The following is a 25,504-nucleotide window of genomic DNA, read 5'->3' as shown; positions in this document are numbered from 1 at the left end:
TACACCGTACTCCACCCTTTTTATTATCAGTGATAGTTATTATATGGCGATTAACAAAACGCCGGCACGACTTACCCTGACATCGTCATAGCAAAGCTGTCATTCCCGACCTACTGATAATCACGAGTGTTTGAAAAATTGACCTCCGACAATTGCAACCGATGAACATTCCGACACCACAGATAGACATTATTTTCAAGGGCGACACTATTATTCCTGTTGTTAAGGGGGCAATGCAAGGAGGCGCCGGCTGTACATTGTAGAAGCCTTCGTAAAAAACATTGTACAGCCGGCGCCTCCTTGCATTGAGTGTTTTTCAAACACTCAGGATTATCAGTATGTCGGGAATGACAGCTACGCTATGACGATGTTGGGGTAAGTCTTGTCAGCGTTTTGTTAATCGCACTATAGTACCCCACCCTTTAGTACAGCGGCTGTGTTTATAAATGTGCTATCCGTTGAACGTGAAAAAGGTATTTCCACTTTGTACCTCAAAGTATAGCACAAGACCAGACCTCTGCCACCTCCAAGCATGTATAAAAATCAAGATGTTACACTTTAGATGTTATTGCATCTCGTAATCTGTTTTAATGTTTAACTGTTACTCTGTTGTGTCATCTCATTTATGTTAGATTTGGTTGTATCTGTTATACCTGTTTATGTGCTATGGGTGTAGCGTGGGCGGTGGCCCGTATTGTTTCCATCCTCCACGTTACCTATTTTGCCACACTATTCCCTCTGTGGAAAATACTCTGACCCCTCAGTTCTGTTTTCCTGTTTCTTACGCCCCCACCCCCTCCCAGTTACTCAGCACGGTGGCATAGTGGTAGCACTTCTGCCTCACAGCGCTGGGGTCATGAGTTCAATTCCCAACCATGGCCTTATCTGTGTGGAGTTTGTATGTTCTCCCTGTGTTTGCGTGGGTTTCCTCCGGGTGCTCCGGTTTCCTCCCACACTCCAAAAACATACTAGTAGGTTAATTGGCTGCTATCAAAATTGACCCTAGTCTCTACCTGTCTGTCTGTCTCCCTCTCTGTCTGTCTGTGAGTGTGTGTCTATATTAGGGAATTTAGACTGTAAGCCCCAATGGGGCAGGGACAGATGTGAGTGAGTTCTCTGTACAGCGCTGCGGAATCAGTGGCGCTATATAAATACATGGTGATGATGATGATTTTGCTCCAGTTTTCTATTGCCAGGGACAACAATCTGCCCATCCCCTTCTGTTCCTTAACCAATGGTCAAGTTTTACTCCTTGAACATTAAAGGTCTTAATTCTCCCCATAAAAGCAGGTTGGCCCTCAACACCTTCCATAAGCGTAGAGCAGATGTGGTAGCCCTACAGGAGACCCACTTTTCATCCCACTTCAGAAACTTGTGCTTTCCTGTGGGTTATCCCGATAATGACCCATTCAAGAGGAATGAGGTTACCATTTTATTCAGTTCCCGTGTACAATTTTATCTTCAGACGAAGCTGGAGGACAAGTCTGGTCGTTTGCTGATATCAGTTGGTCTCCCTGTATGTCCCAAATTCCCGGCCAGGTTCCCTTCCTTAAATTACTGTGCGAAGAAGTCCATAAGGTATGGAAAGGCTACTTGATCATGCTGGGGGACTTTAATTTGGTATTAGACCCCAAGCTAGATAAGTCATGTGCCGCTGGGACATGGACCTCTGAACCTACCCTGGGCCCTTCTCTTGCGTTTCCAGAAACTGTTAGCGAATCACAACCTTTAAGGAGGGTCTGCTCCCCGGAGGCACGGGAATACACCTATCACTCTATGGTCCACAACACGTATTCAAGGACTGATATAATCTTGTATGAACATTACAACATACTAGTTTCAGATCTAATTCTCCCTATCATCTGGTCCGATCATGCCCCGTTAGTATGGACTTGGAACCTGCACCTCACCAATGTCCCACCGAGACCCTGGCAAATGCATGCTTACCCTCTGTCCTCCCTGGAACACAGGGTTGTCCTCTCAGGAGCTCAGTCGCTATACACCCAAACCAACAACCTGGAGCACACCTCCGTTTCTACACACTGGTGTGTTCCTTGAAGGCGGTTTTCCGGGGCAAAGCTATTCAGATAGGCTTCCAGCTAAAGAAACAATATCTAATCCACAGACCCAGAGGCATCCCTCTAAGGCCACTCAAAAAGAGTTAAATGAGATATGAGAACAGTTTAAAAATCAACAGTTTGTGGGAGAGGGAGGGAAGGGTGCAAAGGCCCTGCAGACTCCACTAACACATAACACTTCGGTAAATGTGCACTCTTAATAATAGATTTTCAGATATTTCTAATCAGAGATGGTGAACAAAGACTTGTAAGAATTTCTCCAAAATCTCCATTGAATCCAGGGGAGCCAAAAAGGACCAAGACACGCCTATTTGCCATCTCAGCCAATTGTAATCCAACCTACTTTTGTTATTGATAAAAACTGTCTGGTCTGTGAACGGGCAGAGATTTCAGAGACTGAAATTGATAGTGATATTATCACAGCGCAAGCTTTTCTTTTGTAAATAAACAATATAATTTTATTCTTAAAGTTTCTTTTGCTGAAGAAATTAAATTATTACTTTAACAATACTGAGATGTGGATGAGTCTTTCTGATATAGCACACAGTTACCGTAGATCACATATCTGGCTGGTAGCTGGATGTCACTGGGCCATATAATAGATTTCACTACAACACTTCAGGAGAGAGATATTCATATCCATGTCTATCTAGCCGGAGGCTACAGCTGCCAAACCATTATGGCTAAATACCTATACATTTATCCCATAATACCTATTATTATAAATATCTAACTGATGCTGTAGTACCTGGGGGTACTAACTTCTATATTTCCCCCAGGATCAAAGCACCCACCGGCCAAACCGAGACTACATTCATTGGTATGAAGACAGACGTAGGTTCGTTTAAAAACACGATTCACAAATACAAGAAAATTATGGATTACCGTGGGTTTGTGACAACTGAAACATTTTATCATGTAGCTATACCTCTATTGTCAGAAGAGCCTTTCTGTTCAGGAAGTTCTTCCTACAATAAGCCGTCTCTGAGCCATATCCTTCTGCTCTGCTCATCTGCCATCTGTGGAGAGAAAGATTCGACACTTAAAAGCAGATTAGAATGCAACTATTCTTATTGTGTAGATGTCGGTAAGCAAGACTAAGGTGGTTGTTTAAAAATGTTTGGTAATGCCATGAAAGCATTCTGCAATATTCCAAGGTGATTTATAGAATATGTATCACTATTCTACTGACATTTATTTATGATGACATTAGAAAAAGAAGAATACTTATTTTTAAATTCCTATATTAACACACTGTATGTAATTTAACATCTGAACAAACAGATGTTGCCTCACGTTTAGTAAAATCATAATAAAAGTTTCATAGTCAATATCTACATTGGTATAAATCTATTTCATCACATATAAAATACAGTACATGTGCTATGAATTAATCCCAATATTTTTATTTAATGTGTCCTACCCCATATAGGCGCTGAAGATGGTCAGATGATCAGAGCTTGCTAGAGCCATGGATGATTTGGCCAGGTTGGCCTCATCTTTTCTACCAATAGGCGTTACAAACGGCGACTTCTCAGTCATGGTGGCAGCCAGAGTTGCCTGTTACCAGGAAAACAATCACACTTTGTAATTAAATCTGTCAACAATTACTGTGTCAAAAATATGATAGGACATAATTATCATCACAATTTTAGCAGCAGTTTCCTAACTCTTTGTTTCTATAACCAGGTGATAAATTAAACAACTACAAAGTTCTACTTACTACAACATCCAGACAGCCAAAGATCGCACCAAAGATGAGCATCTTCCCAATCTTCACATTGACCGGCAGGGCAGCGAGATGCTGGCCCAGAGGAGTGAGCTTGGGCTCAGTGAGCTCACAGGCTCCAATCTTCCTCAGTAGATTCATTGCGTTACTGATCACTTGGAGCTGTGGAGGGTCTAATGCTTTAGATAAGAACTCCTCTGGAGAGCCAAGATCACACTTCTAGATGCAGGAGATATAAAAAAAATACAGTAAATATTAACAACATATAATATGGGACAGCCATTGGGATATGAAAGAAGTGAAGAGCTGAGAATTCAGTAATCTGCGTTAACGTGACATGATTGACTCATACAGAGAGACACAGGGCCAATCAATTCAAATAGTGGCTTTACTTGTATTTAAAGGCTAAATTTACTAGAGTACTTGTATATATGTGGCCTCAAATATAATAAATCCATTTGGAGGGAACAGCATTATATTAATAGAAGTTCATAAGAGTTTTCTGTTTGCTGTTTTTTTACCAGGTTAAATGAAGCATAAGCCTGATGTTAAACATTGTTACCGCTGAAGAAAACAACACAACAGCCTGGGTACAGTACTGTTACTGAAATGATCTTCAATACAGTTTGTTCTATTTGCTCAGTAATCTGCCAACCCTCACCATAATGTGTAGGCACAGCTCTTCTAAAGGTACTCGTAATATTTCTGGAACAGAGTACTCCATAAAACTGTTAAACCTGTGAGAGAAGAAAACAGTAAACATGAATTGGAAACTAGAACAGGAATCATGTCAGAACCCCCCAGAGAACCAGTGGAAACAGGAGAGATGCGCGAGAACATAGACTGCACGAACCAGCAGAGATATTGTGACGTTCAGCTTTTCATATTCATGTCATTAGTGAGTTCTCCCCACAAAATAGGATTCAATCTCCAGCAAAGTACAGGATATCCCGGACAAACAATTTACCTTTCCTTGGGGTAAAGCCGGAAGCAGTACCCGTCTCTGACACGGCCGGCTCTCCCCTGCCGCTGCAGTGCGCTGGCTTTACTTATAAAGGTCTCCACCAGGGAGCTCATCTGACTGCTCTCATGATATCTGTCAGGAACAGCAACAAAGCATAATGCATTCATTAGTCACATAATAACAACCATCATCATCATCATTTTTTAATTGGTCAAAAGTTTTAAGTGGAGTAGCTTAAGGTTCCGTGCTGGGGCCACTCCTTGTTAATATATTTATTAATGACCTTGGTGATGGTTTAGAGAGTAAAGTTTATATTTTTGCAGACGACACTAAACTCTATAAGGTAATAAAATCAGAGCAGGATGTAGCTTCTCTACAGAGGGTCTTAAATAAACTGGAGGATTGGACAGCCAAATGGAATTTAACATAGATAAATGTAAGGTTATGCATTTAGGGATCAAAAACAAGAACGCAATCTATAAATTGAATGGAATTAATTTAGGAGTATCTATAATGGAAAAGGATTTGAGAGTGCTCGTAGACAGTAGACTTAGCAATAGTGCTCAATGTCAAGCAGCAGCTGCAAGGGCAAATAAAGTATTGGCGTGCATAAAAAGAGGCATAGATGCAAGGGAAGACAGTGTAATTTTGCCACTGTATAAATCGTTTGTAAGACCTCATCTTGAATATGCAGTACAGTTCTGGGCACCCCTCTATAAAAAAGATAATTTGGAACTAGAAAGGGTTCAGAGAAGGGCGACAAAATTGATAAAGGGTATGGAGTCATTAAGTTATGATGAAAGGTTAGCCAGGTTAGGCATGTTTACTTTAGAAAAGAGGCGTCTAAGGGGAGATATGATTACTATGTACAAATACAGAGAACTTTCATGGGAACTTTTTACCCCAAGGACTATACACAGGACACGCGGTCACCCCCTAAGGTTAGAGGAGAGGAAATTTCACGATCAGCAAAGGAAGGGGTTCTTTACAGTAAGAGCAGTCAAGATATGGAATTCATTGCCAGGGAAGGTTGTGATGGCAGATTCAATAGATATGTTTAAGAAAAGGTTAGACAAATTTTTAGCGGAAAAGTGTATCCAAGGATACGACCGTTAATTAAAATGAAGGATAGTAGTGGATATAGGAAAAAAAATAGGACTGCAATATTGGGGCTTGGGGGATTTTCACAATTGAAACAGATTGGCGTTTGCTTACTCTGGATCAATTTCAAATATAAGTGCAGGATCGCAGGAGATCCAAAATAGGTTGAACTTGATGGACTGGTGTCTTTTTTCAACCCCATCAACTATGTTACTATGATCTAAGGGTCTTCAATACTATAGACCACATTATGTAACCTAAGAAGAAATTTACTTCAGCATTTTGGAATACGGATTTGCACATAAAACACAAGAGACAAATCACCTATTTTCCTTTGTTCTTCCAGCGTCTATGACAAACACCACATCTGGGATTGTGATACCCGTTTCAGCAATGTTCGTTGCCAACACAATCTGCAAACAGAAATAGCCGTTTAAAAACATAAGCAACTAATGATTGGATGCCCCCCACCCTCAAGCTTTGCCTCAGCCTAGAAATGAATGCTGTACTTTGCATGTTTGGTTTCACCCGTTCATAAACTGATTAACTCATGATGGTTTTCATCACCCGTGGCCATGTGTAAAACCTTCTATAATAATACAAAGTCTGCAGGAATAATTTCAACCTATGTTTGATTTGCTACATCCGCACCTTTCTGGTTCCAGGCGGAGGCAGGACAAATGCTTCAGCCTGATCCTGACTGGAAAGTATTGAATGCAGAGCTATCAACTTGTACCTGAAACAAGAAACCAATACCCCCCATGTCATTCAGTCCCTCCCAGAAAGTGGTGAAGCCGTCTGTGTACTCTTCTGGCATCATCACCAGACAGACGTAGACACTATATATACACAATATCACATAACAGTTAACATGAAATATAAAGTCCAACAATAGGGAATCTCTTTAATCCGGATGAATACCAAGCCAGAATACTATCAACCATTACCTCCTCCTGTCATGGAACCTCTTATCAGAAGACAGCAGGTCATAGAGCTGCTGAATATCAGCCAGGCCAGGTAAGAAGATCAGCACAGCGCCCTCTACATTCCTATATTGTACACTTTTGTCTGGCGAGATAAAAGGTAGATATCACAGCAAAAACATATAGGTGGATCTTCAGTATATACATTCTATAGCGCATATGAATAGACAAGAGGAGGCACAACTAATGCAGCTTTGTATTTGAAAATAGACAATGATTTTAGCATAGTTAAAAGTTGTAAGACTTGAAAACATGAGAATATAACTGATTGTTTAGTGCTTAACTAATTGCCTCTCTTCATATTACATATATGCTCATATGACATATGCATGCAGAGTGTGGACAATATACTACAAAATAGAAAATACAAGTCCATGATACTATTAAAGCTTTGTAGACTTGTAATAGTCAGTGATTGTACTTTTGAGTTCTGAATAATATTGAAATGTTTAATATTTAAAGAGCTGTTGTAATTGGACAACACAATCATTTTCAAATTGTATCTTACAAGTGCACCTGGGAAATGTTGCTCTAGAGGATATAAATAAAGGCAGAATTTACAGTAAATGGATAACAACACGGACTATTAACGTACCCAAGAACACCAGCAGTTCCAGGAGCAGGTCCAGGTTTATTCTGTTGGGATTCATATAAAGGACAGCGTGACGTGTCCGGGCACTAAACCTCTGATAACAGGGATTTACTTCCATCAAAGAACCTGACTGAACAGGGATGTACTCCTGCAAATCAAACTAGTTTTGTAAATAGATGTAGCATTATTAGTTGTATGGATTAACAGAAAGAAAGACTGTGGCTCTTTCTACATACATGTAATGTAAAAGCAATTTATATATATAAAATGTTATGCTCTAGTGTTTACATCAGCAATGACCTAGAAGCACGAAATCCAACCATCCTAATATATAATGAAATCATACAAACGTCATATTGACTTGCATCTATCAGCAAACCTGTGGAATTTGACGAACAACAATGGTTTATTTAATAGATATAAACTGTTATGCTTGACATTTTATTAAATTATTCCTTGGTACAGCTAAGCAAACATTCCACCATGTTTTATGATAATTTGGCTAATGCGGGCGACATACCATTGAGTCCCAAATAGGGGGACAAATATGGTGGGATATCCCAAAGCCACCCTCAATGGCAGGGGACGTTCCTACCAAAGGCAACTAAGACTGAGATGGCAATATCCACTTTGCAAAGATTTGAAAAGGTGTGTTGGGAGAACCAATTGAAGCCCAGCCCAGAAGAAAAAGAATGGTCCTCCTAAATTGGCACTTATCTGAGGAGTCCTCAGCTGTAGAGCATTTTCAAGTCTCCTGGGAAAAAGGGTGATGGGTTTCAAAGCACCGTGAGGAGGAAAAAGTTTGTCTGGATCCGCCCATTGTCTGGATATCAACTCATTAAACAGCTGGTCTTGGTGAGAAACAACTAGGTGATGGGACCGCTTTCTAAAAAGGGAGTACTTCAGTGATTCCCGACTGTCACTGCTGTAAGCCCTAAACAGGCAACCCAATACACTTCAGGGATGCAGCTCTCTAACCTTCAAAATGTTACCCTTAATCTCAGTAATACGTTAAGAAATACATTTAATGAAATAAGGAAACACTTATCTATAATAACATATCTGCAGGCATTTTAAACAAGTGTTACAAGCTACAACAAAAAGTTCTGACAATAAAACAGAAAGGAGCTGTGGGCCACAGGTGAAGGCTTGGAGCACCACCTGTTGGCCTTCACTGGCTTACAGTATCACCCTAATAAGATTGTTGACAGAATCTGGTAGAGCTACCAAATTGTCTAAGGCTTCATTTTCATTCCACAGGAGCCGAATTGGTAGGGCAGAGGTATATGTGTGTAGAAGGAATGAGGCTGTTGGACCAGGAGTCAGTCCTTGTTGACCATGTACCACTTCAACCCGTGAGATGACTGGATTGATGAGTGGTGGATTGTCCAGGCTGCTGTTGCAGGTTGAAGGCAAGTTAAAGGCTGGAGCACCAGGAGTCAGGCTGTAGCAGACACAGGAACCTAAAACTGCAGTCACACTGACCACAAAGGAGCTGTTGTTATAACAGCAATGCTACTATTGGCTGATCGCCTCATGTGTAGGACCCAACTTGCCTACACTATTCCAGCAGGAGTTTCCAAGGGACACCACTTGGAGACTCACGCTTCTGCCTCTGTTCCAACGACTGCCAACTTGGAAAAAACGCTGACAAGGCGTTTTACTAGCTCCCTTTATATGAAATGCACTGTCTGCCAGGGGAAGCCATTGTGTAGCCCAGCCTGCCCGGGATACTGGTGTCAGGTACAGTACGACGACTTATTCTGGAGGGGTGCACAGAAGTAGATATGAAACAACAATTAAAGGATGTGGTTTGTGTGAAATAATGTGCAGATTTGTTTATTTAATCAAAAGTTTAGTCTTTTAATGAAGTTGATTCAATTTACATATAGGAGGTGATGTAGTACTATCTGTGCATATGGATTTTTTGCATAAATAGGTATTGATAAGTGAAATCACAGGATGAAATGACAAATTACATGTATACAAGGTCTTAACTATAGTCATTACAGTCCAGGGGACATTGTCACATGAATTTATCCAGGCAGTTTTATGATTTATAGTACTATCGCAATTAGTACTCTGCCTTATTGAATACTGATTGGGGATGGAGCAGACGTTGTGGTGAATATGACTTTATTATGGGGCATAAAGTTTCCCCAGGGCATTTTAAGTTACACTCCAGAATGCATGTACCGTAAACATGGTCACAGAGGACTTCAAGACAAGGCTCCAATATAAATGTGATGAGGCCATTGCACTGTATTGTGCATTCAAACATAAGCAACTCACTGTTTTTACAATTCAAATGTTTATCCAATACCCAGTCCCTTCCCGTGGTATATTTACGAGATAGAAAACAGCACCTGATATTTTTGGGTGCCTCCACCTTTGCTGGTAACATTAAGCGTTATTTCTTCTTCATCCTCCAGGAACTTCTGACAATACTCTGAGTCTTTTTCTAGGACGAAACCGGTTTCTTCAACAACATCTTCCAGGTGGAAAACCTTCAGGAAACAGAGTCCTGGATATCAGTACACAAAATACATTTACCATGTCCTATCCAATCTTCCTGATTAGGCGGATTTACCAAGTAAATAGTACCATGCCTGCAGAATAGAATAATCATGACATACACACCTCGACCGGGTAGGTCCTTCCTGAAATCCTTATGATGGGGCAGTGTGAGAAGTAGCTGGAAAACTTGTCGCTATCCACAGTGGCGCTCATGAGCACGAGGTGCAAGTCTGCACGTTTGTGAAGGATCTCCCTAAGGATGATCAGCAGGAAGTCCGACTGCACCGTCCGCTCATGTACCTGTATCCAGACAGTCAGACACTGTATGAACTGTAGACTTGCAAACACCAAGCGTAAACATATCCCTGAACATCGGACAAAAACTTTATTGCCACAACCTGGAAAGTTAATTTTTTATTCTTAAAAATGGGCACATTAAGGGGTTTTACACCCTCCATTGCCAATGCTGCTTTTACAGCTATAGGAGGAAGGGCTGAATAAAGGATGGACCCTCTGGGAGAAGTTCAGCACTATCTGGGAAAGAAAAGGATGTGCATCATCCTACAATGCAGCCCCTGTAAGTGTACATTTTCCATCCCTTTAATGTAATTTAAATAATCCTGTCAAGCAAACGAAACATTGTTTTTGAAATTCTGTGTAAACTTGATTGTTGTCTAATCTGCACTTCGCTAGGAACAACCTCGAGCCACCCAAATCCTCCCATTGTATGCCTGCAGATGCTTGGCTCACAAATCTATGTAGTAGTTACCTGTCAGACCAGGGGCCATAGCAGAAAAGTAGGTACATGATATCACAAAAGAGCATTTGCACAATGGTCTTGCACTAAAAGACCCTTACGGTTTGTTAATCCTGTAATTCTTTTCCCTGACTGTGGTACTTTTCTTGTAAAATTAAACAATAACATAAATAAACTTGCCTTTATCTCTGGCCTAGCATGCAGACCTCTATCTACTCACCTCATCCACAATGACATGAGTTATGTTCCTTAGCAGACTGTCTTCCTGTAATTTGCGCAGTAAGACTCCTGTGGTGCAGTACAGGAGTCTGGTGGATTCCCCTGTTCTAGATTCCATCCGAATCTGATACCCACACAGCGAATTCTAGAAGAAGAAAGACTTTCACTTGTATTTTGGTAAAATAGACTTTTTGGGTGGGTTATACATTTTGATCAATCCAGGACAAATCCCAGGAGCCTTTGCTAAAGCATTTGCTGCTTGCGCCTAACATTTGGGAGTAATTTTTGTTGATGTCAATTGGTGACATCCCTGGCAACTTAAAAAACCCCAGAGGCTCCTAGATTTGATACCTGAGCTCTACATTATTTTGTCTATTCCTGATTTAATTCATATAAAGAGTAAGATAGCACTCATGGCATATTCAATTGTCCGGAAGTCCCGCTGCGTAAAAACTACTACGGTAGTAGTTAGCTGGATTTCAGCTCGCGGCTCAGGGAGCTGCGAGCTGAAATCCAGTGAGAAAATCACCGATGTAACGGTTTTTCCGCGCACTATTACCGCAATAATGGTAATAGTGCGCGGACCGCAGGATTTTCGGCGTTTCCGCAGACAATTGAATATGCCCCAGAGGGTGGGCAAATTATTACATTATAAGTGATGATAAATGAATGATTCCACAGGAGAGCACTAATATATATATATATATATATATATATATATATATATATATATATATATATATATATATATATATATACACACATATATATACACACATATATACACACACACACACACATATACAGAGGTGACATGATACAAAACCTAGTCTCGCTTCCTTGACTACGCAAGATGGCTTCGTGTGTGTGGTTTTCTGTTCTTAAGCTCATTGCATTTGCTACTTCATCTGGTGAGTTTCCTTCTGTTCATTTCTAAAGTCAATTTAAAAACATGTGTGTAACCCCAAAGACTGTGTTTCTAACATGACATGACACCCTGAAAGTCTACACCCTCTAACATGACCTATCTATCAATGGCTGGATCATAGTGATGCCCAATTTTTCCCAGTCTGTGAAGGGATAAGAAGCCATGCAGTCCAACTGAGGATCTTTGCCAGGTTTTAGGATGAGCACTGTATGTGCTGTATTAAAGGATGGTTATACCAGGCAGTCCCTATGAAGTTTGCGGAACAGGTCAGACAGGATAGGGACCAATTCTTCGCGTAGACTTTTGTAATATTCAGCTGTAAAACCGTCCTACTTTAGAGGGAGTACTGGATCTGTCTATCTTCAGATCCACGACAGAGTTAAAGGCGGCAGCAATTATGAGGTTGGAAGTATCATATTGTATAACCAGCTGAATCAAAGACCGAAAAAATTCCTGTTGTGCAGAGTTGGGAACATAAATGTGAATTTAGGGTCGTTTATCTGCATTTGAACCAATAAATAATGGCCATCATAGTCTGCAACTGTGTTCAATATGGTGTGCTGGAGGCATCGACCGACCACCACAGTGACTCCTTGAGATTTTGAGGTATAGGGAGCCGAAATACAAGACAATGTCGTCTGTGTCCCTTCAATGGGTTTCCTGCAAATAGGCTTTAACAGACGTTTTTACGTTAATGGAAGAGCTGAGATCACTGACATTCCAGGGAGTGAGGGTGAAATACTGTGGATGGGCAGGTGGGGGAAGGACAGGGTGCGAGGACTGCATAGCTAACCTATCCCCGTCAAGGTGAGATGGAAATCGAACGATGTGGGAGAGGAGACTATAATCAGCCCCGTCATAAGCCATTAAAAAGTGTGGGAAATATATGATGAGGGACACGTCTACCTAAATTCTGGACAATAACGGACATTGAAAGAGCGCACATAGTAAAAGTGCATTGCAATATTCAAACCTCAAACCATTTTCTAATATTTTCCTATACAAATCAAATAACCAAGAATCTCTGGATCTAATTCCAGAGATCCCAAAACATAACATAACATACATTGTGTGGAAAACCAAAGAGAAAGAAAGAGAAGAAAGAGAAAGTTCACTGCGCCCGCAAGGCCAGAATCAGAGGAGAGATTGTCTCTAATTCGGGTTGGGAAGCAAGGAGATCTGGGGTAAGTCCCTGAAGTTGACTCCATCCTCTGTGTTTCCTGCTGATTGGGGTGAGGCAGGAGGGGAAACATTTTTACTTGCGACAGGTTTAGTTTTGCCCATTTTACAATGTTCAGCTATACTGACTGCATGTTTAGAATTTACCACTGGTGCCCAAGTACCAGGCGAAGTGCTACAAGTCAGGGATGCTTCACTGCCGAGACTGAGCTATCCTGGTGAACTCTCTCTAAAAGAAAGGGAAAGGAGAGAAGCTACACCAGTGCTTGTGAGTAAATAAGAAATATTGGGCACACATAGTATAGAAAAAGATTATTGAGCTTCAGGCGGGGTATATCCACACCTCTGTGTATTGTCCCTTTCAGGATAACCCCGCCCTTTCAAGCACCTGCTATGAACCTATAAATTGATTGAGAGACTCTCACTTCTGTTTCGTGTGTTTGAGAGGCGTTTTTGACATCAGTCGCTGATGGGGAGTGCTGGTGCTGTATTGCCATTTTGAGGAGTTTGGGGTACCTCTTGGTAAGTTATCTCTCAATTTAAAAAACACATATGTATGGCCCGAAAATAGGGACTCTCACTGTTTAGAGTTAGGACCACCCTATTAACAGAAGTGCCTTGATGGGGCGGTCGGCTTACCATACACTTGCAAATGTGTGCAACTGAGATTTCAGCATTTTTATGTACAAGTAAAAATAGCAGCTCCTTTGCTGGTTATAGCAGTGTGCTGGGGGAATTTTGTCTGTATTTGCTCCTTTCAGGATAACTCCGTCCTTTCAAGCACCTGTTATCAACCCATAAAATTGATTGAGCAACTTTCATTTCTGTTTTGTATATCCGCAGCTGAGGTTGGTGGAAGCCCTATCCGACGGCGGGGCCACGTGTCTGCACAGAACGGTAGGCCCGAAGACAGGGTCGAACTCCAGGTATTGGAACGAGGCCCAAAGACAGGGTCGGAACCCAGGGATTGGAACGAGGCCCGAAGAAAGGGTCGGACCCCAGGGATTGGAACGAGGCCCTCAACAAAGCAAACAAGCACACTCAGATGTTCTCGAGGTGAAGTCCGATATAGGGGTGGTCTTGTAGTTCCCAAAACAATCACTGAAAGCAGCAGTAGATGTTTGGGCAGTGTGCAGAGGGTAAGGATTATTCCACATCAAATCAACACAATTTTAGAAAAAAATTCTACCTTATATTCTCTAATTTGAATTGAATTTGGTATAATAAATGCTACCATGGGTATAAAGAAAACCCCTAAATCTTAGTCCGATATGTATACTGATTTTGAAGCTATAGGCCTTTAAAGCTGCAAGTTTTTAACGAAAAGTTTGCTTTTTAACATATTTGTAAACTGCATTTGTAGCTCAAAAGTTTGATTTTCTCAAAAAGCCATATATTTAAATTTTTCAACATCTCAAAAATTGTTCATACTGTTGTTAATATATACCCAACGTTTTATTTTGGGATCATGATAGGATCATCTGCTACATTTTGGACTGTTTGTTAAAATAATGAAAATGAGAACTATCTAGGCCTGTTCATTAATTTTAATTGTTCTCCTTCATATCAGCCTAAGATTTGGGGGTTTTCTTTACACCTATGGCAGCATTTATTATACCAAATTTTACTACAATCTGAAACGGTCAGCTTGCATCCCTGTGTTGATTTGATGTGGAATGACCCGTAAATTAAATGCAGCTATCTAAGTTGTACTGCCCACCGGAAGTCCAGGCTGATAATTTTAGGTTCAGGCCTAAATAATGCACCCTAAGAGAATGGAAGTGACTCTAGAGTCAGTTTCCCAGAATTAAGCCAGAGAGTGCGACCAGCGGATACCCTAGCTCAAATCAGTCCGGCATCTAGAGCTGCATCCCTAAATAGCTCCTGATTGTCAGTTTGCAACACTACACCATCTGGTTGCTCACTACCTTCTACCGCGTTCTGTCCACTCCATCGGGCAATTGTAAAACAACTACTACTACCCCAGCTTAAGTCCTGGGGGCAACTGAATACTGTGGAATGTATCTAGTTCCTCTGAAAGGGGGCTGTTAAAGCCGAACATCTCCAGAAGCTGTTCTAGTAGTTGAGGATTACGTACACCTTGCCCTTAAGACATCCGCGCCAGACTGTCACAGAGGCAATTTAACACGCAATTACAAATTACATGGCAAATATCTTTACGGAAGCTACCTTCTGGCAGAATTCGCCTTGTCAGACATAGGAGAAAGGCAGGGAATTTAGAATACAATAAAGAGAACACAATCAAAACACAATATAAAATAAAATAATAAAATAACACTCCCCATGATGCAATATAAGCATTTTAAATAACAAACCCCCCCTATCCTCTTACCTTCCCTCCTGGTCCTGATTCGCTTCCCAACTCCTCACACACTCGAGTGGCCAGACTCATGGCAGATATCCTGCGAGGCTGGGTGCACACAATGTTACATTTCCCTGAGGCCCAGTTGTTTAGAAGCAGCTCTTCCAGCAAGAACTGCGGAACTTGGGTACTTTTACCACTGCCAGTTTCTCCGGCTACGACAATAACACGATGCCTGCCTAGGGTCTGCAGAATAATGTCCCTGTGTGCGAATACTGGAAGCTGCTTCCTCTCACTCAGCAGCCGCCTGTACTTGGGTGAATCACGGCATTTAATAAAAATGTTTTTTATAGGCTCTAAATTGTACTTCTCCACTGGACATGTTGTTTTCTGCTCTAGATCCTCATCCCTGGCCAAGTTTTCCCAGGAGTCTTCTGGGTCCTCTGATACTTTGTTTTCTTCTGGTGGTTTCTGGAGCTGTTGTTTCAGCTTCAACTTATTTAGTAATTTGGAAATAAACTGGTCCCGAGGTTTGTTGGTCTCCATTTTGTCCTGTTCCTGTCTGCTTTTGTTGGCATCGCTCCACTCCAGCCAAACATCCCTGTATGTTGGGGGCAGCAGTTGGTGCACAGACTGTAGATAGAAAATAAAAACTCATGACAACACTGATTAAATAGATAAATAAATAACAATTTATTAATGAAAATATGTTCATGACTTTGAAATGTGCAGGGACACATTTCTGTGTTAAAATATTGAACTGCATGTACCACAAGTATTTATAGGTATATACTATTACTATTTTCATAATGGAGCCTATCAATACATTCCAAACATTTATAACCCTTAAGGATAGATTTAGCAAACCTTGTAAAAAGCAAAAAGGTTTGGCCATAGCAACCAGATTCTAGCAAATAATTTATCTAATAAATTCCAGAAAATGGTAGAATCTGATTGGTTGCTATGGGCAACACCTCCAACCTTTTTCAAAATCTATAATATAAAAGCCTAGCGGCGTGTTTTAGTCTGTGTGTGGGAAAAAAACAAACAAGCTGCAGCGCCACCTGCTGGGCGGAGTTATACACTGACCTACTAAATTCTTAGCATTATCTAATATATAAAAGTAAAAGCCTAGCGGCGTGTGTTAGTGTGTGTGTAAAAAACTATTTTCTCAGAAAGGGCTCATCCAATTGACCTGAAATTTGGTATACTGACATTATTTGACAAAAAAATTAGAATAGTGAAGTCAGTTAACTTCCATCCTCCCCCCTTCCCCCCGTGGGAGGGGTAGTAAAGGCTAAATTTACGAGTTGAGGGGTCAAACTCATTTTCGTGAGGTAATTTTACCTCATGAACACACATTAAAAAGGGCGCTTGTGTCGGGAAGTAACGTTCTTCCCCTGAGGAGGCCTGGGCTAGGCCCAAATGCATGATAAGAACCTTTTCAAGACCTTAAGTAGCTTGATTTGACTAGAATGCATGAGTATCATGCACGGGTTAACTTGTGTTATATATTTACCCATTTAGACCCTTTGTGCCTCAGTGACGTCACAGAATTCTACCGAATGGATAGGTTTCATCATCAACATTTATTTATATAACACCAGCAAATTCCGTAGCGTTTTACAATTAGGTTTCATGCTCGCAACTACTAGTTCAGCCCAGATCAGTGTAACTGTTATTGTTCATGACGTTTTAATTCAACTCACAACTCTTTTACATAGTTATGTATACAGATTTACATAAAATTGTAATACATTGATAGAAACTCAATTTTTTTTTATTTATTTCCCAAAATGATTGTTTCACAAAAAATATCAGTGGGCAGATGAGTACCAAGGTGTACACAATATCAAAAAGGTTATGGACCCATCTGTGGTACTACACCCCTGACAAGCTCATGACTATGTTCTCTGCCACTCCACTCTGTTGGAGGGACTGTGGTCAGATGGGCACATACCTTCATATTTGGTGGTCCTGCCCCAAAATATCAGTATTCCTATTCATAAATATCTTTGGACCTTCCTCCTTTGCCACCCACTTCAGGATGTTGATAAGCACTATGCTAAACTGGCCTCCCACGTCTTGGAAGCAGCCAAAAGCCTCATAGCCAAGTCTTGGAAACACTCCCCACGTTTCTGCCCTTAAGTCTTACATTTGGTTTCTAGCCCGCATGGACAAATTTAGTTATAACCTCCAAGATAAAGAAAGTACCTTCATTCAAGTTTGGGCTATGACTCTTCTCCTAAGACCCCAATGTGAACATAGGTCCTTGCCCTAGCCCCCTTAGACTTCCCCAACTTATTTCCCCCAACTTTGTTTCATTTGTATAGGTTTCTTTACCTCTTTGATATATTGTGAAAAATTTGGGACTCTTGGACCTGCTTTTTTATTGTGCTTGGTACTATGCTCAAGCCCTACTAAATAAACTTTTTTTTTTTTTTTATTTATTCGTTTATGACCCACTGGTATAGGCAAACAGATGATAAATAACAAAATTTAAAACAATAATGACAAATCTAGAAAAGAAGAATCTCTTCTACCTGGCCTTTGGTGAGTTCATACAGAGCTAATGTGGCTGCCAAGTGTTGAGCTTGCATACTGTCCTCCGTTACAATTGTAGGACACACGGACATCACATCCTCGATTGACTTCACGATTTTCACCCTAATTGGGCACATAAAGATAATACCATCAGATCATCATATATAAAGTAAATGCCCATACTAAAGTAGAATATTGCCAGATGAATAGGATGAGGACACTTACCTACTTCTCCAGTACCTGCCCACAGACACCTTCTCAAAGGACGGGTTTGGGCTTTTAGGGTAATGTTTCCTGCACCAATCAATCAGAAACTGCTTTGGCGATTTACCTGTCCAGCTGCGAGATGTGTAGTCAAAGTTTCTGATGTCAAGAGGCTGTTTCTTTTTATCTGAATTTAGATTGGATGACAAAAGTTAAGCGAGTTGGATTAGAGGAAACGAGAAGTAAAAGGCAAAGTTAATTGAAAAGTAATAAATATACAATCTGTACAAAACTTTGTGGATATTGTTTATAGCTGCTTAGGATAACTCTTGTCTCTTATGCAACCAAAAAAATGAACCCCCCCCCCCCCCCCCAAAAATCAATGTTTATTATTCTTGGTTACACTAGTATTTAGGCCAGATATACTAAGATGTAATGGTGACTTCAAAGTCATTTGAAACCTGCTATATCCAAACTAACGGGATAATTCCAACCAAAAGTGAAAATTCAGTGTTAAGAGGAATATATTTAAGTAAAATCCAGTTCCTAAAGCATATTAGCCTGGGATCTGGTGTTCAGGATAACTGGCAGGTCCCCTGGCATCCCGCCTGCACCCATAGCTGCTTGTCTTGCTCCAGCACATGTCCACAGGCAGTATATATTCAAATACAGCTAGACTCTCCTCACTCCTGCTGACCTGACTGGCACACACAGGATGTCAGGGAATCCACCTACCGTCAATCTCTCTCCATGTCTTGTGTCTCTGGTATGAAGTGTTATACTGACCCTAATTTACATATCATAACCATCTACTGTTCACATCTTGGGCCAACCGCACAACAACAATAAGCTTGACCATGATGGATTAAGACTATATCACTGCCCAATATAAACATTAACAATGCTGTGTGCCCTAGGTGCTCTCACACAGAATTAATGTCAGGTTTTCCGCTGATTCATACCTTTCTCCTCTGGCACATCCCCAACGCTCTTAAACAGATTGAAGTTTAAAGGCTCCTCATCCGGAGGTGGCGCCGAAGGCTGTTTAGCTTCACTTTTAACCTCGGGAAGTTTCACTGCAGGATTAAACAATGGATGCTGCTCCAAGATCTTCATCTCTGTATAGTAGATCAAATTATTTGTAAAGAATTCCAGCAAATATACACATTGTGCAAATTACCTGATTGGTCCACTAGAAACAGGTAGAAATACATATCAACAGGTAGTGTAGATCTTAATAAAAGAGATGGAAAAATCTACAAGATTCATCATGGAGTTGAAACAGTCCTTTTGCTATAGGCTCTAGCAAACAAAAAGGTCATAGATTCTCAAAAAAACATGATACAGAGTTTTCTATGATATAGTCATAGCTATATGCACGTGTTCTCAGACAGGCATGTTAGGGTGACAGGAAAGCAGCACAGCTCCCCCTGTTGCTGATTTCTAACGTACACACAGGTCCCCCTGCTGCCGATGTCTAACGGACACGCGGCTCCCCCTGCTGCCGATGCACAATATACACACGCGGCTTCCTCTGCTGCCAATGCACAATGTACACACAGCACTCCCTGCTGCCGATGTCTAACGGACACGCGGCTCCCCCTGCTGCCGATGTCTAACAGACAAGCGGCTCCCCCTGCTGCCGATGCACAATGTACACACAGCTCCCCCTGCTGCCGATGCACAATGTACACACGGCTCCCCCTGCTGCCGATGCACAATGTATGGACAAGCGGCTCCCCCTGCTGCCGATGCACAATGTACACACAGCTCCCCCTGCTGCTGATGCACAATGTACACACAGCTCCCCCTGCTGCTGATAATACCAAATGCATAGTGTAAGCCCACAACATACAGTGTGGTGAACTTGAAATGCTCCCAGTCAGACCAGGTATACACTTTGATTAGTAACGTTATTGGTGTTGATTGGCCATTACATAAGAATGGTCTGATTTGACTATAACAATAGAATTCTTTCTTCCAACCTTGCTGATACGTCCGGATTTTGTCCTGTGCCTCTCTCTGGCCCACCTTGTCTTTGTCCTGCTTGGTGCCAGCAGCTTGTGCTTTGGCATCCAACAGCCTGGCTGTCAGCTCTATATACTTTTCATTCTGTTGGAAACACACAAGGCGTGTACTTAAAACAAGCATGTCAGCATGTAACAGTGATGTTTATGAGGATTTACTGGGAATACACTTTGTGGATTACAAATCTGCAGATTTTGTGCCTTTTCTCTTCACTGCTCTAACAGGTGAGTGATATAATGCAAAAAAACAGCCACTAGGTCCCTTGTACATTGCACCTTTGTGTAGGGGAAATGTTTCTTTTTATTAAACACTGCTTACATTGCCAATACAGAATATGACCTATTTCTGTCTATGTATGTGTACTAGGCTATTATAGGAGAGGTTTTAAACACTTTGCAGTACTGCTTTTTATGAGTGGCATATTGATATGATATGAGATTGTATATATATATATATACATACACACACACACACACACACACATACATATACACACACACAAACACATTTTGTATTAATATAATTTTATAACATGTACTATATACATATTTGATTTTGCATTGTAACTCTATTCTTTTCTTTCCCGGTCTCTCTATGCAGTCATGCTAAGTATTCATTGTATCTTTCCTTTTTAGAGAAGTCTCTTGCTTGGCTATAATTGCAGTTAATTTGGGAAAGGATTTGAATTCATCAACTGATACATTTCTGCTTTATTAAAATATATTATTAGCCATTATTTGTAATAATCTATATTTTGCATTATGTAAATATGCAGTGTTCTGTGTAACTCACAGGATCAAACTTCTCGCTCTCAGGATCTACCACAGGATCTACCTCTTCTTCCTCATCGCTTCCCTGTTCGGCGTATCGCAGAATCCATTCTTTCATGCTGAGGTCCTCATCCTTCTCATTACTGGTCTGTCTCAGAAAAAAGGTTATGACGTAAAATCAAGGTGATATATACACAAAACTGTAACAGCGATATTAAAACACATGTTAATTCTCTGATCATTCCCCCAAGTCTCGTTTAAATGTGATAGACTTACTAGAGGACACTGCATTACACTGGAAGATTTTAAGAAATTGATTAGACAGCTGATCTGAGTTTCTTCTGTAATGACTGGTTTATATTCTCACTCACCTGTTCAGCAGGTGCTTCTTCTGATCTGCCAGAGCCGAGGACATTGTCAGGGACTGGTTGCTGAGGAGGGGGACGAAACTTTGCTCTAGTCTTCTGCTCTTCTTCTGCAAACTGCTGACTAAAGCCTTCTGGGAGTGCATCTGTGGAAGGGAAGCTATATTACTAAATAAAACGTAGGCAGCACTTCTTGTAGGAAATGCATCTGTTCTCTACTGGAGTGATCATGTGACTATAAGTAACAGGGTACCCTGGTTCTTCAGGTATTCATATAATAGTGTTATGCTTACCATCCAGTAGGTTCAAGCAGAGCCAGTCAAGTGCAGAATGCAGATCTCCACCATATAGCACAGTGTTGTTCATTGCGTCCTCAATGTGTTCTGCCTTAAAACCAAACTCTTGTAAGGCCATATACAGATCCTAGGAGATAGCAGGACACAGCAGATGAGTTGAGAAATCACAACCTAGATTTTCTTTAAAGGAAAACATATATATGCAAATACACCCTGAACATCATCAGGTTCAGCAGAGATCTGAGGATATCTGGTACACCTGGTTTAGGGAAATTGAGCACCCAAAGCTTGGATATACAGCAAGACCCGCAGATGTCAAGTCCTACCTGTGGTGTCCATTATGATCTTTTCCAGCGGAAGCCTGAAAAGCATAATACAGACAAGCACATCTTGGATGTGTTGTTCACTGCCCAATGTTTTAGCCACATGACACTACATGGCACTACCGTGTTGGCTGAGGTTCTTGTCGCTAATGTGACGGAGTCTAAGGTCGCATCTTTCAACTACGATAAACATACCCTTTGCCCACGTGAAGGCCATCTAAAGTAGTGGAAAAAGTAGGCCAAGATGCAGCCCTAAAGGTGAAAAAGTGACTTGAGAGTGCATTCCATTGATGTCTGAAAAGATCTTGAAGGATTCCTGGTCCTCTTAGATAGTTGTTAGACTGGGAGGTCTACTGTTGGGAAGGTGTCCAATAACTCCAGGTCACCCTGGTCGAAGGTATAAAATGCTCCAAAATATTGTGCAATGTAAAAATATTGGTCTGGATGTTTTCTAAAAGCAGAACGAAGAGGATGGTTCTGATCCTTACTGTCCAGGATACTGGATGCATTGCGCAGATAATACAGTCAACAGAAGTCTGGAAAATGTATCTTTGGTGCCATCCTTGATATTCCCAGTCTCTCCCTCCTTCTTGTCTGAGGAGTGGTCCCACCATAAACTATGCCGAAAAACTTCCCTAGAGTTAACAGCAGGAGTTAAGGAAAGTTTGAAGAGTGCAAGTCCTGGAAGTCTTTGGCCACTCTTAACAGGTCGGCAACTGACTAAATCAGTGATCTGGTCCATGCAGGTTTCGGACCAGACGCATTTGCTGCTGTCATAGAGTCCCCTGCGTCCCTACAAGGATTGGAATGGAATGTGGGAAATGAGGTCCACAGAATAAGAATTGGATTGGGCCCACTTTGGCTTCGGTATCATCTGAAATGTCTCTCCTTTAGAGTGTGTTTCCTGAGCCTGTGGTATAACGTAAAAGGAGGACGTTTATCCCACAACCTGCTTAAGTCTGGTATTTTGCACAATTGTAAACATAAACTACTAATGTAGGGGTCTTGATACCCTCATCTTAAACATGGGCTCCTAAAAGTTGGACATGAATGCTCAGGAAGACCACCCAGTAACTTACCACCCACTGAACTAAGTTATCTGGGAAAGAACAAGTAGATAATAAAAAAAAAAGAGTACTTCCCTGAAATATCTGGCACATCATGCTGGTAGCCATACTATACATCATAGTCCCTACCTGGACAGTGATATGGAATTACAACTGAACTACAAACCTGTAACTTCTTAGAAGTCAGTCTTCCAGACACCATTCCTTTATCACAATGAAGCTGTTTGTGCTTGTTAATTAGAGAGATGATCCTTTTCTCCAGTTTGCTTTCAATCACTACCTGTTGAGGGATGAACAAATTAAATAAATACAATTAGCGGATGAAAAGCCTCTATTTTCTCATTCTATAAACAAGTCTGCATGGAGAAGTAATCTATAGCTGGGATCAAAGGGCTAGGGCTAGGGTTCTCCAGCTATCACTGAATTACAGCTACTAGCTGTCAGATTGCCGTGGCAGTCACGGACCAGGAACATCTAGGAATATACAGTTGTCTACCATTGCTTTACAGCCAGCCATTTACACACAGGCCTAAATATATGATCATGGTTTTAATTGGAGGTGTGCAGTCGTTGTGAGTGAACACAAATACAAATTCTTCATAAAAAAGAAACATACATCACTTTAAGAAATATATAACGCTACAAATATCATTACTTCCAATGGATAAATGTTCAATATGTCAATGAGCTCAGCTTTCTTATACCTTCTGTATTTAGAGGATTTATATTAAAACATAAACTGCTCAGCACATACTTGTAGTGTATTGTACGTTTTAGAGTATTGTGGAAAAACAGACAACAGCTTTGTTACACTACACCAAAAAATGAATAAAAAAAGCCATATATCTGAATTTTATTAAGTTAGAAATATATCATGTACAGCACATTAATGCCTATAGTGACACATCCCAACATCAAAATGGCCAAAGAGAGGCAGTTAACATTTGTTGGAAGAAATATATCCCTTTTCTTAAGTTCTAAGACATATTAATGCACCTTGACACCCTTTTGGATACAAATTTCCATTAAACTCAGCTTACTAAGCAAAGCACTAAAACATCTAATACAATACAAGAAAAATGCCATTTTCCTAAATGATGAGTATGCAGATCTACATAAGGTATGCTACAGATGATCAGGTTGGAACAATAGAGGTGAATTTTATGAGAAAAGAGGGACTGTTCGTCTTATAAAGGGATCGTTGTTCTATATATGGTGAAAATAGGTTCTAACCTTCAACACAGACTTGTCATGATTTGCAGAAACTCCGGATTCAACAGATGATGCAAAACTGTATGTTTTTGGACCTAAAAAAACCAAAACATAAACACAAGTACATCACTGTAACAATCACACTTATAACTATAGATAATTCCTTTTCTTCCAAGCTGACAAAAACAGATGAAGGTAAACAGCATCTCACAGGTGGCTGAACTCATAATAAACTAACAAACCAGTAGCTGACACTTTTCCTGCTGCTCTCAGTTTAAATAGCAAAAAGACACAGAGAAAAACAAACCAATAATCTATGAAATGGATCCGTCAGGTTAGGCCAAGAAAGAGCCACCCACACATATGGAAATCACAAGGCTAAACAACAATCACAGCATAGGACAGTCTAGTCTGGACAGTTTGTGATCCTCATGGATAGCACAGACAAAGATTTAAGTATAAATAAAGTACAAAAAAATCCCATTTTCATCTTCAGACACGGGAACAGACATGACAGATGTGGTGGTCTCAGGCAGGGAGAGGGCAGAATGTTCCCTTAGGAAATCACAGAGTGTAGCACTTTCTTTCCAAAACTGTCCTCTGCTAATATGGCAACAAGCACTAGGTAAAATGTGTGAAAGGGAAAAATGTGGAACATGTCAGTCACTGCCTTACTGATCAGCTGTAGGTCTGTGCTTGCAGCAGGAGAAATTATGACTCACCCTCTCTCTATCCACATCAAGTCTCTCTACCAAGCCTGTTGGGAATATCACCAGGGTAAGGCCCTTCTGCACTGTGATGCTCCAAATCTGTCAATCTCCAGCCTCGATTACTGCAACCTCCTGCCTTCTGGCCTCCTTCTCTCTCCACAAGTCAGTCAATTCTTAACACCCCGAGAGATTGATTTACCTCTCCTGATGCTCTGCTTCAGCCTCTCACTCTGCCAATCTCTACACTGGCTCCACATTACCTACAGAATTAAATTTAACCCCCCCCCCTCAGTTACAAAGCCCTCTCCTCCTCTGTACTTCTCTGAACTCATCTCACCACACTTTCTCCCACCCTCTCTGCTCTGCCAAAGACCAGCACTACAACTAGCAGCTCATAACCACATCCCACTCCCCCCTCCGAGTTTTCTCCCATACCTATGGAATACACTTTCATGATCAGTGACTTTATACCAGCCTACAAAGATTTAAACACTCCTTAAAAACCAAACTGTTCATCAAACCCTACCGATCTCCCATCTAACTCCACCTTCCTGACCCAGCCACCCTCTGCCCACATTCTCACCCCCTTCTGGTCTCAGCCATGCCCCTACCCAT

The 25,504-nt window shown here is 41.0% G+C and overlaps 1 protein-coding gene across 3 annotated transcripts in view; it reads right to left on the bottom strand.

Moving 5' to 3' along the window:
* DHX29 (DExH-box helicase 29) overlaps positions 1 to 25,504 on the bottom strand; it is a 33,612-nt gene that overhangs the window by 4,997 nt on the left and 3,111 nt on the right. For all 3 annotated transcript variants that reach the window (XM_075183590.1, XM_075183604.1, XM_075183597.1), the window contains exons 3-24: positions 24,201 to 24,274; positions 23,134 to 23,247; positions 21,575 to 21,704; positions 21,288 to 21,427; positions 20,939 to 21,064; positions 20,104 to 20,230; positions 19,081 to 19,236; positions 18,140 to 18,305; positions 17,914 to 18,037; positions 15,401 to 16,003; positions 10,942 to 11,085; positions 10,088 to 10,264; positions 9,814 to 9,954; positions 7,451 to 7,595; positions 6,820 to 6,940; positions 6,524 to 6,608; positions 6,197 to 6,285; positions 4,775 to 4,903; positions 4,469 to 4,544; positions 3,802 to 4,026; positions 3,502 to 3,638; positions 3,007 to 3,097 (exon numbers count right to left, since the gene is read on the bottom strand). In XM_075183590.1, coding sequence (XP_075039691.1) covers positions 3,007 to 3,097; positions 3,502 to 3,638; positions 3,802 to 4,026; positions 4,469 to 4,544; positions 4,775 to 4,903; positions 6,197 to 6,285; positions 6,524 to 6,608; positions 6,820 to 6,940; positions 7,451 to 7,595; positions 9,814 to 9,954; positions 10,088 to 10,264; positions 10,942 to 11,085; positions 15,401 to 16,003; positions 17,914 to 18,037; positions 18,140 to 18,305; positions 19,081 to 19,236; positions 20,104 to 20,230; positions 20,939 to 21,064; positions 21,288 to 21,427; positions 21,575 to 21,704; positions 23,134 to 23,247; positions 24,201 to 24,274 — 3,320 coding nt within the window. The remainder of the gene's footprint in view (positions 1 to 3,006; positions 3,098 to 3,501; positions 3,639 to 3,801; positions 4,027 to 4,468; positions 4,545 to 4,774; positions 4,904 to 6,196; positions 6,286 to 6,523; positions 6,609 to 6,819; positions 6,941 to 7,450; positions 7,596 to 9,813; positions 9,955 to 10,087; positions 10,265 to 10,941; positions 11,086 to 15,400; positions 16,004 to 17,913; positions 18,038 to 18,139; positions 18,306 to 19,080; positions 19,237 to 20,103; positions 20,231 to 20,938; positions 21,065 to 21,287; positions 21,428 to 21,574; positions 21,705 to 23,133; positions 23,248 to 24,200; positions 24,275 to 25,504) is intronic.

This window comes from Mixophyes fleayi, chromosome 1 (genome assembly GCF_038048845.1).
Source record: "Mixophyes fleayi isolate aMixFle1 chromosome 1, aMixFle1.hap1, whole genome shotgun sequence".
In the NCBI taxonomy this organism is placed as follows: domain Eukaryota; kingdom Metazoa; phylum Chordata; class Amphibia; order Anura; family Limnodynastidae; genus Mixophyes; species Mixophyes fleayi.
This window is presented reverse-complemented; position numbering and strand designations above follow the sequence as displayed.